The 16,634-nt window shown below is 48.2% G+C and overlaps 1 protein-coding gene across 1 annotated transcript; it reads left to right on the top strand.

Moving 5' to 3' along the window:
- The first annotated feature begins 448 nt into the window (after positions 1–448).
- On the top strand, positions 449–13,309 carry c1h2orf81 (chromosome 1 C2orf81 homolog). Its single transcript, XM_033044857.1, has 3 exons — positions 449–698; positions 11,447–11,675; positions 13,305–13,309. Exons 1-3 carry the CDS (start codon positions 468–470, stop codon positions 13,307–13,309), a joined length of 465 nt encoding a protein of 154 aa, XP_032900748.1. The 5' UTR covers positions 449–467.
- Positions 13,310–16,634: the final 3,325 nt, after the last annotated feature.

The following is a 16,634-nucleotide window of genomic DNA, read 5'->3' as shown; positions in this document are numbered from 1 at the left end:
AGGAGAAGGAGGGGAGAGAGGGAGGGAGGAGAAGGAGGGGAGAGAGGGAGGGAGGAGAAGGAGGGGAGAGACGGAGGGAGAGAGGGAGCGAGACGGCAGGGGGAGAGGGGGATAGGGAGGGGAGGAGGGAGGGAGGGGAGGGAGGGAGGGAGAGAGGGGGAGAGGGAGACACAGCAGCATTTTCCCCACCACTGATGTCAGGCTAACTGAGGAGGGGATGGAGAGAGGGAGGGGGGCTGTTGTGGGGATGGATGGAACATCTACTGGGTACGGATGGGTTGGGCCGAAGAGCCTGTTTCCACGCTGTAACACTATATGACAGGTTTAGAGGGATAAGGGCCAAACGTGGGCAGGTGGTTGGGACGAGTGTACGTGGGGCATCTTGATGAGCGTGTGTTTTGGTGTGTCTGTGACCCTGCCCTTGACCCCACTCTTGACCTCTGCCCTTGTTTTCATGCCAGACGACCATGTCACGATCGGGCGTGTCAAAGTCGCGGTCAGACAAGAGCCGGACCACCGCCCTCCCAGCGGCCACGCCTCCGGTCACCGTGATCGACATTGTCCCCGGGCGCTTCACCGAGAGCGAGTGGCAGAGCCTGGCCATGAGCGAGGAGGGCGACAGCAACGTCATGGACATCATTGATGACCTGGTCGGCCTGGCTCTGGAGCAGGTCTACAGCGTTTACATTGAGGAGCAGGTAATGCCAGGGAGGGCGCATGACAGGGAGAGAGATGGCCACAGGCCTCTCCCCAGGACAGGGCACTAAGACCCAGAGGGCACAGCCTCACGGGCACCCATCACAGAAGGCACAGCGTCACGGGCACCCAGACACAGAGGGCACAGCTTCACGCAGACAGGGCAGAGTTAGATTGGTGTTATTTAGAGAAACAGCCCAGAAATATTCCCTTTGATCCACCGAGTCCCAGCTGACCAGCGATCACCCTTTCATACTTGTTCTAGATTATCCTACTTTCAAATCCACTCCCGACACACTAGGGGCAATTTACAGAGGGCCAATTAACCTTCAATCCCGCATGTCTTTGAGATGTGGGAGGAAAGTGTGAGTGAGCGGCCTTGTGAGGGAAGTGCCTTGTGAGTAAAGTGTGAGTCTTTGGCTCGAGAGTCTTCGGCGAGGAGGCTGAGCAGAGGAGACTACGCAAAACACTGCAGAGGGAGAGACGAAAGGAGATGCCAGGCAAGCTGATTCAGTGTGATGCTTGCAGTATGTGGGAGGTCAAGGACACGGCTGGTGCCTCTGGCTGCTACAAATGTGGCAAGTGCATCCAGGTAGAGCTCCTGAAGGACCCTGTTGGGGAACTGGAGAAGCAAGTGGATGACCTCAGGTTCGTCCGAGAAACGGAGTCGTTCCTCGACAAGTCCTATAGTAAGATTGTTACACCTAAGGTACTGGAAGAGAGAAGGTGGGAGACAGTGAGAAAGGGAGGGAAGCATGGAATGCCAACGTCCCCGGGTGTTGTACCTCTTGTGAACAGGTTCACCCACTTAGAAGCTGTTGGGACAGAAGCCGTTTTTACACTGGGCGGCGGACTGGCTTGCGATGTAAATAGGGCTGTTGAGCCAAAACCAAAAAGACCTAAGTCAGGCAACGCCATTGTAGTGGGAGACTCCATTGTGAGAGGTACGGAGAGGGGTTTCTGCGGCAACAGACAGGATTCGAGGAAGGTGTGCTGCCTTCCTGGTGCCAGGATCCAGGATCCAGGAGTGCAGAAAATCCTCAAGGGCGAAGGTGAACAGCCAGAAGTGGTAGTGCATGTCGGCACAAACGATGTCGGAAAGAAGGGGATGAATATTCTGCAGCGTGACTTTAGAGAGCGCGGAAAAATGCTGAAAAGCAGGACCTCCAGGGTTGTTATCTCTGGTTTGCTTCCAGTTCCTCGTGCTGGCTAGAGCAGGAACAGGGAGATACGGGACCTGAACGTGTGGCTGAGGAACTGGTGCACGAGGCAGGGATTTAGATTCTTAGATCACTTGGATCTGTTTTGGGGTAAGGGGGGACTGTACAAAAGGGACGGATTGCATCTTAACAGGTGGGGGACCAGCATTCTGGCAGGCAGGTTTGCCACTGCTACACGGGTGGTTTTAAACTGAATAAGGGGGGTGGGGTTTTGAATGGGATAGTTGAGGATGGAGTTAAAGGAAAAGGGTTTCTTAAATGTGTGAGTGTAGAGACAGAGGGGTGTAAAATGAGGGTAGAAGCAATAGGTAGCAAGGTGAAAAGTAAAAGTGGCAGGCAGACAAATCCAGGGCAAAAATCAAAAAGGGCCACTTTTCAACATAATAGTATAAGGGGTAAGAGTGTTGTAAAAACAAGCCTGAAGGCTTTGTGTCTCAATGCAAGAAACATTCGTAATATGGTGGATGAGTTGAATGTACAGATAGTTATTAATGACTATGATATAGTTGGGATCACGGAGACATGGCTCCAGGGTGACCAAGGCTGGGAGCTGAACATCCAGGGATATTCAATATTCAGGAGGGATAGACAGAAAGGGAAAGGAGGTGGGGTAGGGTTGCTGGTTAGAGAGCAAATCAACGCAATAGAAAGGAAGGACATTAGCTTGGAGGATGTGGAATCGATATGGGTAGAGCTGCGAAACACTAAGGGGCAGAAAACTCTAGTGGGAGTTGTGTACAGACCACCTAACAGTAGTAGTGGAGTTGGGGATGGCATCAAACAGGAAATTAGAAATGCGTGCAACAAAGGTAAAACAGTAATAATGGGTGACTTCAATCTACATATAGATTGGGTGAATCAAATTGGCAAGGGTGCTGAAGAAGAGGATTACTTGGAATGTATGCGGGATAGTTTTCTAAACTAACATGTAGAGGAACCAACGAGAGAGCAGGCTATTCTAGATTGGGTGTTGAGTGGTGAGGAATGAGGAAGGGTTAGTTAGCAGTCTTGTTGTGCGTGGCCCCTTGGGCAAGAGTGACCATAATATGGTTGAGTTCTTCATTAGGATGGAGAGTGACATTGTTAACAAGGGTCCTGAACTTAAAGAAAGGTAACTTTGAGGGTTTGCGACGTGAATTGGCCAAGATAGACTGGCAATTGATTCTTAATGGGTTGACGGTGGATATGCAATGGAAGGCATTTAAAGACTGCATGGATGAATTACAACAATTGTTCATCCCTGTTTGGCAAAAAAATAAATCAGGGAAGGTAGTGCATCCGTGGATAACAAGGGAAATCAGGGATAGTATCAAAACAAAAGATGAAGCATACAAATTAGCCAGAAAAAGCAGCCAACTAGAGGACTGGGAGAAATTCAGAGACCAGCCGAGGAGGACAAAGGGCTTAATTAGGAAAGGGAAAATAGATTATGAAAGAAAACTGGCGGGGAACATAAAAACTGACTGCAAAAGCTTTTATAGATATGTGAAGAGAAAAAGATTAGTTAAAACAAATGTAGGTCCCTTGCAGTCAGAAACAGGTGAATTGATCATGGGGAACAAGGACATGGCAAACCAATTGAATAACTACTTTGGTTCTGTCTTCACTAAGGAAGACATAAATAATCTGCCGGAAATAGCAGGGGACCGAGGGTCAAATGAGATGGAGGAACTGAGTGAAATCCAGGTTAGCCGGGAAGTGGTGTTAGGTAAATTGAATGGATTAAAGGCCGATAAATCCCCAGGGCCAGATAGACTGCATCCCAGAGTACTTAAGGAAGTAGCCCCGGAAATAGTGGATGCATTAGTGATAATTTTTCAAAACTCTTTAGATTCTGGAGTAGTTCCTGAGGATTGGAGGGTAGGTAATGTAACCCCACTTTTTAAAAAGGGAGGGAGAGAGAAAACGGGGAATTACAGACCAGTTAGTCTAACGTCGGTAGTGGGGAAACTGCTAGAATCAGTTATTAAAGATGGGATAACAGCACATTTGGAAAGTGGTGAAATCATTGGACAAAGTCAGCATGGATTTATGAAAGGTAAATCATGTCTGACAAATCTTATAGAATTTTTCGAGGATGTAACTAGTAGAGTGGATAAGGGAGAACCAGTGGATGTGTTATATCTTGACTTTCAGAAGGCTTTCGACAAGGTCCCACATAAGAGATTAGTATACAAACTTAAAGCACACGGTATTGGGGGTTCAGTATTGATGTGGATAGAGAACTGGCTGGCAGACAGGAAGCAAATAGTAGGAGTAAACTGGTCCTTGTCACAATGGCAGGCAGTGACTAGTGGGGTACCGCAAGGCTCAGTGCTGGGACCCCAGCTATTTACAATATATATTAATGATTTGGACGAGGGAATTGAATGCAACATCTCCAAGTTTGCGGATGACACGAAGCTGGGGAGCAGTGTTAGCTGTGAGGAGGATGCTAGGAGGCTGCAAGGTGACTTGGATAGGCTGGGGGAGTGGGCAAATGCATGGCAGATGCAGTTTAATGTGGATAAGTGTGAGGTTATCCACTTTGGTGGCAAAAACAGGAAAGGGGACTATTATCTGAATGGTGGCCGATTAGGAAAGGAGGAGATGCAACGAGACCTGGGTGTCATGGTACACCAGTCATTAAAAGTAGGCATGCAGGTGCAGCAGGCAGTGAAGAAGGCGAATGGTATGTTAGCATTCATAGCAAAAGGATTTGAGTATAGGAGCAGGGAGGTTCTACTGCAGTTGTACAGGGTCTTGGTGAGACCACATTTGGAGTATTGCGTACAGTTTTGGTCTCCTAATCTGAGGAAAGACATTCTTGCCATAGAGGGAGTTCAGAGAAGGTTCACCAGACTGATTCCTGGGATGTCAGGACTTTCATATGAAGAAAGACTGGATAAACTCGGTTTGTACTCGCTAGAATTTAGAAGATTGAGGAGGAATCTTATAGAAACTTACAAAATTCTTAAGGGGTTGAACAGGCTAGATGCAGGAAGATTGTTTCCGATGTTGGGGAAGTCGAGAACAAGGGGTCACAGTTTAAGGATAAGGGGGAAATCTTTTAGGACCGAGATGAGGAAAATATTTTTCACACAGAAAGTGGTGAATCTCTGGAATTCTCTGCCACAGAAGGTAGTTGAGGCCAATTAGATGTGGTCCTTGTGGCTAAAGGGATCAGGGGGTATGGAGAGAAGGCAGGTACAGGATACTGAGTTGGATGATCAGCCATGATCATATTGAATGGCAGTGCAGGCTCGAAGGGCCGAATGGCCTACTCCTGCACCTATTTTCTATGTTTCTATGAAACTGGAGCACCAGGAGGAAACCCCTGTGGTCACAGGGAGAACGTACAAACTCTACACAGACAGCACCCAAGGTCAGGATCGAATGCGGGTCTCTGATTCAGCGAGGCAGCAGGACTACCCGCTGCACCATTGCGCTGCCCCATTTAATAGGAACCCGAGGGCAACTTTTTCACAGAGGGGGGAGGATGTATGGAACAATCTGCCTGAGGAGGTAGTTGAGCAGGGACTGTAACAACATTTAAAATATATTTGGACAGGTAGACACAGAAAGCTAGAGTAACTCAGATGTACAGGCAGCATCTCTGGAGAGACGGAATTCCTTCTCTCGAGAGATGCAGCCTGTCCCGCTCAGTTACTCCAGCTTTTTGTGTCTATCATCGGTTTTAACCAGCTGTTCCATCCTACACATTTGGACAGGTACATCGACAGGAAAGATTTAGGGTGATATGGGCCAAACATCAGCAAATGGGTTTATGTCAGGTGGGTACCTAGGAGAGCATGGATGAGTTGGGCCGAAGGGCCTGTTTCTGTGCTGGGTGACTCTAACTCTAACTCCAAATAAAATGATCGATATGTGGCGCCCCATTACACGTGTATTCACACAACGTTTCAAAGGCAATTGAACATGCAAATGGTTGGAAAGGCAGAGGGGGATGGGGCCTAATGTGGTCAAAGGGGCTCAGTGTGGAGAGGCATCGTGGACAGCATGGACAAGGTGGGTCGAATGGCCTGTTTGTCTGCTCTATAGCTATATGGCACTATATGGGCCATGGATAGGACAGGTTTGGAGGAATACAGGCCAAATGCAGGCAGGTGGGACTAGTGCAGCTGGGACATGTTGGCCGGAGTGGGCAAGTTGGGCCGAAGGACCTGTTTCCACATTGTATGACTCTAAGGTCTTGCAAGTAAGCAGAGGGTGGGTAGCCTTGGATTGTTTTCTCTGGAACGTTGGCGGCTGAGAGGTCTGATAGAGGTATACATTCTTGAGAGACCTAGATGCGGTAGACAGTCAGAACCATTGTTCCAGGATGGAAATGTCAAAGACTCCAGGACATAACTGTATGGCAAGAGTTTAAAAGTGATGTGGGTGTTTTTACACAGAGGTTGGTGGGGGGTTCGAACTCGCAGCTGGGGATGGTGGTGGAAGCAGATACAATAGTGGTGTTTAAGAGGCTTTTAGATTGGCACATGGAGCTGCAGGGAATGGAGGGATATGGATCATGTGCAGGCAGACGAGGCAGTTGAACAACACCATGCTCAGCACAAACGCTGGACTGTTGTATGTTCCATAAATTACCAAAACCTGGTTAAGAGAGCGGCACGGCTGGCAGCTCAATGTTCCAGGGTACAGGGGCTTCAGGAGAGACAGGGGTGAGGGAAAAAGAGGAGGGGGAGTTGCATTGTTGGTTAAGGAGAATGTCGATGGCAGTGGTCAGATATGACACTACGGACGGTTCATCTCCGAAGAGGCTATATGGGTGGAGCTGAGGAACAAGAAAGCGATGATCCCAAGAGGTGCTGCATTTTGAGAAGTTTAACATGGGCAGGACCCACACAGTGAATGGTAAGGCTCTGGGGAGTGTTGTAGAGCAGAGGCATCTCGGAGTGTTGATGCATGGTTCCTTGAAGGTGGAGTCGCAGGTCGATATGTGGTCAAATATGATTTTGGCACATTGGCCTTCATCAGGTAGAGTTTTGAGTGTGGATGTTGGGAGGTCATGTTGCATGTAGAAACATAGAAAATAGGTGCAGGAGTAGGCCATTCGGCCTTTCGAGCCTGCACCGCCATTCAATATGATCATGGCTGATCATCCAACTCAGTATCCTGTACCTGCTTAGCCATAAGGACCACATCTAACTCCCTCTTAAATATAGCCAATGAACTGGCCTCAAATACATTCTGTGGCAGAGATTCGCCACTCTCTGTGTAAAAAATGTTTTTCTCATCTCAGTCCTAAAAGATTTCCCCTTTATCCTTAAACTGTGACCCCTTGTTCTGGACTTCCCCAACATCGGGAACAATCTGCCTGCATCTAGCCTGTCCAACCCCTTAATGTCTTTTCTAAGACGTTGGTGAGACCGCATTTAGAGTATTGCGTTCAGTTCTGGGCACCATGTTATAGGAAAGATTTTGTCAAGCTGGAAAGGGTTTATGAGGATGTTGCCAAGCCTCGACGGTTTGAACTCTCTGGAGCGGTTGAGCAGTCTGGAACTCTATTCCTTGGAGTGTAGAGGTGATCTTATAGAGGTGGATAAAATCATGAGAGGAATAGATCAGGTAGATGCACAGAGTCTCTTGCCAAGAGTAGTTGAATCGAGGACCAGAGGACATAGGTTTAAGTTTAGTTTGGAGATACAGTGCGGAAACAGACCCTTCCAGTTAGATCCAGTTGGACAGGTACAAGGATAGGGCAGGTTTGGAGAGATATGGGCCAAACACAATCATGTGGGACTAGTGTAGATGGGACATGTTGATTGGTGTTGGCAAGTTGGGCCGAAGGGCCTGTTTCCACACTGAATCACTGAATATATTTCACTTTTAGAAACAAAATCTATCAGTTCCATCACATTCCCCAGAGATCAGGATTAATAAGCGAGTTTGGTATTGCAAAAAAACACAAGGAATCATGGGATTTGTCACAGGGCATTTGTGATGAAGAAAAAGTGAATGAAGCGCTGGCTGCATAAACTGTGTATAAATTGTTAACTATTCTACCAAATAATTAATCTGCTATTCACACACTACGTACACAGTCCCAGTTCCAGTTTAGTTCATTCATCTGCAATTATGAGATATTCAAAAAGTTAAAGAATTGAATCCTTAATGTATTTGCTACAAGAATAAGAAAATATTACTTGTGTTGGAAACATTTTGTTATCTTTATTCATAATTTAAGTGTAAAAATATATTTAATCTGAGGAACGGGGGTGCCAGACAACGGGAGAGTGGGGTGTAACAGTGAGAGAGAGGGGGCAGATGCGATTGGGAGACAGGGGGAGAGACTGGACCGGTGGAGAGACATTCTCGGCAGCCGAGCTACTGCGTGTGTACAGACCTGCGTTTCACCCAGTCAGGATCGAACCCGGGTCTCTGGCACTGCGACGCTGTTGAATTGCTAGTGGACCATCCCCGTCCCATCCTGAGTGTCCCATCCCTGTCCGGGGGCGGTCGGAGATGTCCGGGGTGACCCTGGACTGATGGGACACCGGCCCGGAGCAGTGGTGGCCCAAGCTTACAGCCAGTGTGGAGAAGAAGTGCTAACTCCAGCTCGATAGACAATAGGTGCAGGAGTAGGGCATTCGACCCTTCGAGCCAGCACCGCCATTCAATGTGATCATTGCTGATCATCCACAATCAGTACCCTGTTCCTGCCTTCTCCCCATATCCCCTGACTCCGGTATCTTTAAGAGCCCTATCTAGCTCTCTCTTGAAAGTATCCAGAGAACCTGCCTCCACCGCCCTCTGAGACAGAGAATTCCACAGACTCACAACTCCCTGTGTGCAGCTTCATCTTCGTTCATCTTGGCTTACCCCTTATTCTTAAACTGTGGCCCCTGGTTCTGGACTCCCCCAACATCAGGAATCGTGTGCGGACGTGGTGCCGACGGACGAGAGGCCGAAGCAAAGAAGTCGAAGCCAAAGAACCGAATGGAAACAAGGCCGAAACGGCAATAAACCGAAAGATTACGAAGACGAAACGCCTACTAACCGAAAGGATGGGACGCCTAAAAGCCGACTAACCGAAAAGCTGTGTCGCCTAAAAGCAAACTTACCGAATGGCCGCTCTGTCGAAATGCCACCTACCCGAAAGGCGGCGTCGCCTACAGGCCAAAGGATTGACTGCCACTCAACAGAAAAGTCCAATAACGGACTTGGCGTTGCCGGGAGGCAGGACTTGTCAGCAATTGGTTCAGACCCCCGCTTCCATCACATCACTGTGAAGGCATGAATATTGTCCCAAACCTCCGCTCCACCCGACCCGCAGCCCGCGGAGGGTGGCCTTGGGAGAGGGGAGCTGCACACCTTCAGCCGCTTTCAACTTGGTGCTTGGGTTCAGATTGCCCAGTCACCTATGGCTTGTGTGGGAAAATGAACCCCACGCTCCCGTCTCCCCATTCTCTCTTCCCTCCTCTCTATCTCCCTTCTCTCCCTCCCTTCGCTCTCCTCCTCTCTTTTATCTCTTCTCTCTCCACTCTTCTTTCTCTCTTCCCCTAGGTGACGTTCCCCAAGGAATAGGTGACGTTCCCCTAAGAATAGGTGTAGTTCTGTGTCGAGACACTTCCCAGGATTGTTGCCTGACCCGCTGAGTTACTTCAGCATTTTGTGTGTATCCCCGTTGATGACTGGTGCTCGGCTTTCGCCGGCACCGAGGGGATTAACCGACAGCCACCGGATTAGGCGAGAGTTGCAGCTGACAGTCCCCGGCCCTTCAGGGATCGGGTTCCTTGGGAGTTGGACTGGAGTTGGTGGTTCTTCTCCACAGTGGCTGTAAGCCTGAGGCCTCCACTGCTCTGGGTCAGTGTCCCATCAGTCCAGGGTCATCCCGGACGTCTCCGGCCGCCCCCGGATAATGATGGGACACTCGGATTGGGACACGGACGGTTAAGCAGCAATTCACCAGCCGGAGACCCGAGTTCGATCCCGACGACGGATGAAACACAGGTCGGTTTATCACGAATGACCGATGACTTGGGCATGTGCAGTTGGAATACCAAACTCACTTATTAAGAAGTGTGTTGGCAGTGGATGAGAAAGTGGGATAACATACAACTAGTGTAAATGGGATGGTCTGTGTACTCAGTGGGCTGAAGGGCCTGTTTCCATGCTGTATCTCTAAACTGAACCCTTCAGCCTCCTGCGCTCCAAGCTTGTCCAACCTCTCCCTGTAGCTCAGGTCCTTGTGTCCTGCCAACATCCTCATAAACCTTCTCCGCACCCTTTACAGCTTCATGACATATTTCCGACAGCAAGGTGACCAAATCTGAGCCCAGTTCTCCAAATAAGTTGCCAGGTCGCACAGCACGGAAACAGACCCTTTGGCCCAAAGCGTCCATGCCGACCATTGAAGCGAGTCCCATGTGCCTGTGTTTGGCCCACATCCCTCTCCACATTTCCTATGCCTTCCATCAGCTGGATCCTTCCCTCAACTACACCACAGCTCAATCTTTCAAACTACCTTATCAGTTTCAGTTCAGTTTAATTTTTGCCACATGTACCGAGGTACAGTGAAAAGCTTTTGTTGTGTGCTATCCAGTCAGCAGAAAGACTATACATGATTATGATAGAGCCATTTTCAGTGTATAGACATGGGAATAACATTTAGTGCAAGGTAAATCCAGCAAAGTCCGATCAAAGATAGTCCGATGGTCACCAATGAGGTAGATAATAGTTAGGACTGCTCTCTAATTGTTGTGGGATGGTTCAGTTGCCTGATAATAGCTGGGAAGAAACTGTTCCTGAATCCGGAGGTGTGCGTTTACATGTGTGTTTTGGAGATTGGACTTTGTCTCTGGAACTGATGCGTTACGATGCTAAGAACTGTATTCTGCACTCTGTATCGTCCCCTTTGTTCTACCTGTTGTACTTGAGTGTCTTGGTTGTGTTTATATACAGTATAGTTTCATCTGATCTGATTGGAAATCACCCAAAACAAAGCTCTTCCCTGTACCTCGGTACAGATGAGAATAATGATCCCGAACCTGTGCATGAATCAGTCCCAAACGGTCACTGTCCAAATCCCCCTCAGCCCACGGGAGAATCACAGTAATGCACCCCTCTCCCCCCACCCTCTCTCATCTGCACCCCCACTCACTCTCCCCAGCCCCCGTCACTCCCCCCTCCTCTCTCTCCCTCTCCTCTCCCCCCCCCCCCCCACACCTCTCTATGCCCCCACGCCTCCTCTCTCCCCCCCCGCCCCACTTCCCAATCTCCCTCTACCCTCCTCTCTGCCTGCCCTACGTCTCTCCCCCCACACCCTCTATCTCCCCGCCCCCCCCCCTTTCTGGTTTGATGCGGTGTGTGTGTGCACTGTGTATGTGTGTGGGCCCCAGGGGGACAGTGCCATGTTTGTTTGTGTGTGTGTGTGTGTGTGTGTGTGTGTGTGTGTGTGTGTGTGTGTGTGTGTGTGTGTGTGTGTGTGTGTGTGTGTGTGTGTGTGTGTGTGCGCCCTGTGTGGGCCCAGTGTAACGGTGCGGTGCGCTGTGCGTGTGTGTGACGGCCCCACTTGTCTCCCACAGCTGATGCCGTTCACCATTGCCCAGGCCAAGGAAGCCATCCTCCAGATCATCGAGTGGCGATTCCTGAACCACGACAGCGGCGAGAGTAACGTGGCCCTGGACCACTCGTGGCACGAGGACACAGAACCCATGGCCACTGGCACCGACAGCTGGGCACAGGGATCTGTGCCCCTCATGCCAGCCACAGACACACAGGTAGACCACACTGAGATAGGGAGCAGAGACAAAGGTAGACCAGACACACATGTAGACCACACTGGGCAGAGAGCACTCACAGGTAGACCAGACACACAGGTAGACTAGACACACAGGTAGACTAGACACACAGGTAAACCAGAGATACAGGTAAGCATGCAAGTACAGCAGGCAGTGAAGAAAGTGATTGGCATGTTAGCCTTCATAACAAGAGGAATTGAGTATAGGAGCAAAGAGGTCCTTCTGCAGTTGTATAGGACACTAGTGAGACCACACCTGGAGTATTGTGTGCAGGTTTAGTCCCCTAATTTGAGGAAGTACATTCTTGCTATTGAGGGAATGCAGCATAGGTTTACAAGGTTAATTCCCAGGATGGTGGGACTGTCATATGCTGAGAGAATGGAGCGGCTGGGCTTGTATGCTCTGGAGTTTCGAAGGAGAGGGGATCTTATTGAAACATAGAAGATTATTAAGGGTTTGGACACGCTAGAGGCAGGAAACATGTTCCCGATGTTGGGGGAGTCCAGAACCAGGGGCCACAGTTAAGAATAAGGAGTTAGCCATTTAGAACGGAGGTAAGGAAACACTGTTTCACACAGAGAGTTATGAGTGTGGAATTCTCTGCCTCAGAGGACAGTGGAGGCCGGTTCTCTGGATACTTTCAAGAGAGAGCTAGATAGGGCTCTTAAAGATAGCGGAGTCAGGGGATATGGGGAGACGGCAGGAATGGGATACTGATTGGGGATGATCAGCCATGATCACATTGAATGGCGGTACTGGCCAGGAGTAACAAACATATCAGATGATGTCTTCGTCTATACATCAATTCATGAAGAGCATGACAGGAGGTTGAAGCTCGTGTTAACTAAACTCGTTACAGATCACAAGCCGCTGGAAGTGATCTATTCAACAAAGTCTAAATCACGTGCCAGAATAGAACGCTGGGTGCTGAGACTCCAACAGTACAAGGACAAAGTAGTCCACATTGCAGGGATAGCAAACACCTGCTGTCGAGATTGGTGAAGGATGAACAGCTGGGAGCAACATCCACGCTAGAGATGGAAACTGAGAACTTTGTGCGCTTCGGCGCAATTCAGAATATGATCCTGAACTCAAAGATATCAGAGAGCGTATGCACAGTGGGCAATGGGATCAATGCCCTTACAAAGCATATGTTCCCATAAAAGATGAATTTTGTGTAGGTGATCAGTGTGTGCTGAGAGGTAGCAGATTGGTGATCCCGCAGGCACTACGACCAAGGATCGTGTCATTGGCTCATGAAAAACATTTTGGCATCGTTGGTACTAAACAAAATTTGCGGAGCCAGGTTGTGAGAAAGATGCCAAAAAATTTGTCAAGATCTGTCACGGATGCTAAATCACAAGCAGGAGCAACCCACCAGAACCAACTAGAAGTACAAAGTTGTCAACAAGACCTTGGGGTCAAGGAAAGAGCGTTCACGTCGCGGCCCTGTTTCAACCAATCTTTCCACCACCACGCACAAGACGCACAAGAAGCGCAAGACAGACACCATTGTGCAGATGCCGAGAAGTGTGTTCAGCTCTGGCTGAACAACTTCTAATCTTGTGTGTGGACTCGATAAGAAGAAGAACAAGACCTTGGGTTGACGTAACAGTTGACTTTCTTGGACCACTTCCAACAGGTTAATCAATTATGGTAGACTACTATAGCAGGAACTACGAGTATGCAGTGATTAAGTCAACTACAGCGGAAAAGACTGTACAAGCATTAGCAGAGATCTTCGCCAGACACGGGTTGTCTGTTACATTGCACTCCGACAACGGGCCACAGTTTATTTCCGAGACGTTTGCTGAGTACATGAGAATCACAGGCATCCATCATCACAAGGTGACTCCTAAATGGCCACAAGCTAACGAAGAAGTAGAGAGACAAAACCAGTCCATAGAGAAGAGGAGACAGACGGATCGCCCATGCCAAAGGGAAAATCTGGAAAGAGGCACTGCTAGCATATGTGGCTATATATCGGGCAACCACTCAACGACAGGAAAAAGCCCAGCAGAAACCTTGTTGGGAAGAAAAATCCGCACGAAAATGCCAGAAGTGCGAGAGATCACGGGAGACCAAGAGCTGAGAGACCGTGATGCCGAAAGGAAAGGTGCGGCAAAATGGTAGGCTGACTTGAAAGGAGGATCCAAGCACTCTGAAATAATTCCTGGCGATGACCTGCTTGTGAGGCAAGATGATGGCAGTAAGATAGACACTCCTTACCATTATGTAAGGCAAAGTCTCCAGAAGGTGTTATCTACAAGAGAAAGGTATCGAGTGTCAAAAAGTACATGTCCAGAGACTCTCAAAACGAGGTGGCCCAAAATCCACCAAGAGGTACCGATTCAGAGGGGCCAGACGACGTCCCTGAGGCGGTGACTGGTGTTTCTGAGACAACCAGCATTCCTGAGGCGGTGACCAGAGTTCCAGAGGCAGCACGCTGCAACACAGGTGGTGAGCAGAGATGGTGTGGCGCCACCTGATGGTCAGACAACTTACTGTTGAACCCTCGTCATCAGAACGGGGACTGTCACGTGACAGGCTTGGTGGGAACGTGACATCATGAGTTAAGGGGAGTGTCCTGCCACATCAGCAGAAGCTCAGCTCGAGCCCACGAGTCAACAGACGTGCCTCACTGCAGCAACAAATACTTTTGTGTTAGAATACCAAACGTATACCTAAACTATAATGCCTAAATAAAGAAGCCATTTATTCACAACGTTTGGTGTCTCTACAACGGCGTCTGGGTGACAACACCTTGGCAGTTTCAACAGGCTCAGATGCTCCTGCGCCAGCTGGTAGACCAAAATAGGAAAGGAGAGTCCCCAAGTGATACGATGATTTTGTATTGTATTGAGCTTATTGTAAAATATGGATTTTTTTTTTGTATTGAGCTTATTGTGAAATATGGGAAATGGAAACTTTGCAGCAGAAAGACCACGTTCATGAAGCAAAACACATTAATTAAGTTTAGATAGAAGAAAGATCACAGAATTCAGTTGAAGGAAGCTGGAAGAAAAACATTATTTGAAAGTAATTAATAACATGTAACTGATCGTGTTTTATCTTTGTACAAGTATTTAGTTAGTAGTTCATAGGCCGCGGTGTATTTGGCTAATTAAGCATTATTATTTTTTACGGGTAATGAATTGTTTTAATTGTGCAGCTATTTTAATGCAGTTGTTTTGTGAGTAATTGGAACACAAATGAAAACACAAAGAAGCGCAAATATGCTTTGTAAGAGTCTAATTGGAAAGTATATAGGAAAGGACACGTATTAATTTGAGGTTTAATTCTGGTAAAGGAGGGATGTCATGACGATGAGTCTGGTATGAGACTAGGAGTCATGATAATGATATGCAAATATCTTGACCTTTGTATCAGCTGACTTGGAGGTCAGATCGGATGTGCGCTGTGTAAGCCAAGGCGGGAGGACATGAATAGTGGAGACGATAAACACACGTTAAATGAATGTAACCCGTAAATCTCGTGAGTGTTTTATCATTACACATCTTAAGCTAAGATGTGACAGTTGGTGAGGCCACATTTGGAATATTGTATTCAGATTTGGTCGCCCTGATATAGGAAACGTTGTTAAGCTGGAAATTATACAGAGAACATTTACGAGGATGTTACTGGGACTCGAGGGCTGGAGCTACAGGGAGAGGTTGGGCAGGCTAGGATTTTATTCCTTGGAACACAGGAGGATGAGGGGTGATCTTATAGAGGAGTATAGAATCATGGGGGTATAGCTAGGGTGAATGCACAGAATCCTTTAACAAGAATAGGGAAATCAAGAACCAGAGGATATTGTTTAAGGTGAGAGGAGAAAGATTTAATAGGAACCCGAAGGAAAACGTTTTTACACAGTGGGTGGTGGGTACATAGAACAGTACAGCATAGGAACAGGCCCTTTTGCCCACAAGGTCTGTGCCAAACATGATAGTCAAGTCAAGTCAAGTCAAGTTTATTTGTCACATACACATACGAGATGTGCAGTGAAATGAAAGTGGCAATGCTCGCGGACTTTTGTGCAAAAGACAACCAATAAACACAATCATAACACACATATTCTTTTACATAATAAATAATGGAAGGAAAAACGTGCAGTAGAGTTAGTCCCTGGTGAGATAGGCGTTTACAGTCCGAATGGCCTCTGGGAAGAAACTCCTTCTCAACCTCTCAGTTCTCACAGCATGGCAACGGAGGCGTTTGCCTGACCGTAGCAGCTGGAACAGTCCGTTGCAGGGGTGGAAGGGGTCTCCCACAATTTTATTTGCTCTGGAGTTGCACCTCCTGTTGTATAGTTCCTGCAGGGGGGTGAGTGAAGTTCCCATAGTGCGTTCGGCCGAACAGTTCACCCTATCCACAGGATCCCCATTTATCCTCAATGGAGTGTACGTCCTCGGATGATGTGCCCTCCTAAAGTCCATGACCAGCTCCTTCATTTTTTTGATGTTCAAGAGGAGGCTATCCTGGCACCAGAGTGCTAGATCAGCCACCTCCTCCCGGTAGGCCTTGATACCAAGTTTAACTGATCTCATCTGCCTAAACATGGGCCATATTCCTCTATTTCTTACACTCCCATGTGTCTATCTAAAAGCTTCTTTAACACCACTATCGTATCTGCCTCCACCATCACCCATGGCAGTGGGTTCCAGACCCCCACCACCCTCTGTGTACAAAAACCTGCCCCACATATCACCATTAACCTTCCCCCCCCTCTCACCTTATAGCTGTGTCCTCTAGGGTTGGACATTTCCACCATATGCCTCTCATAGTTCTATATATGTTTATCAAGTCTCCGCTCCATCCGTTTATCTAAACTCACCCTGCAGCTGAAACCGTATAATCCAGACATCATTCTAGGAAACCTCCTCTGCACCCTCTCCAAAGCCTCCACATCCTTCCTGTAATGGGGGTGACCAGAACTGCATGCAATACTCCAAATGCGGCCTGATCAAAG

The sequence above is a fragment of the Amblyraja radiata genome, chromosome 1 (assembly GCF_010909765.2).
Source record: "Amblyraja radiata isolate CabotCenter1 chromosome 1, sAmbRad1.1.pri, whole genome shotgun sequence".
Lineage (NCBI taxonomy): Eukaryota > Metazoa > Chordata > Chondrichthyes > Rajiformes > Rajidae > Amblyraja > Amblyraja radiata.
Note: the sequence above shows the minus strand (reverse complement) of the source record. Positions and strands in the feature narration are given on the sequence as shown.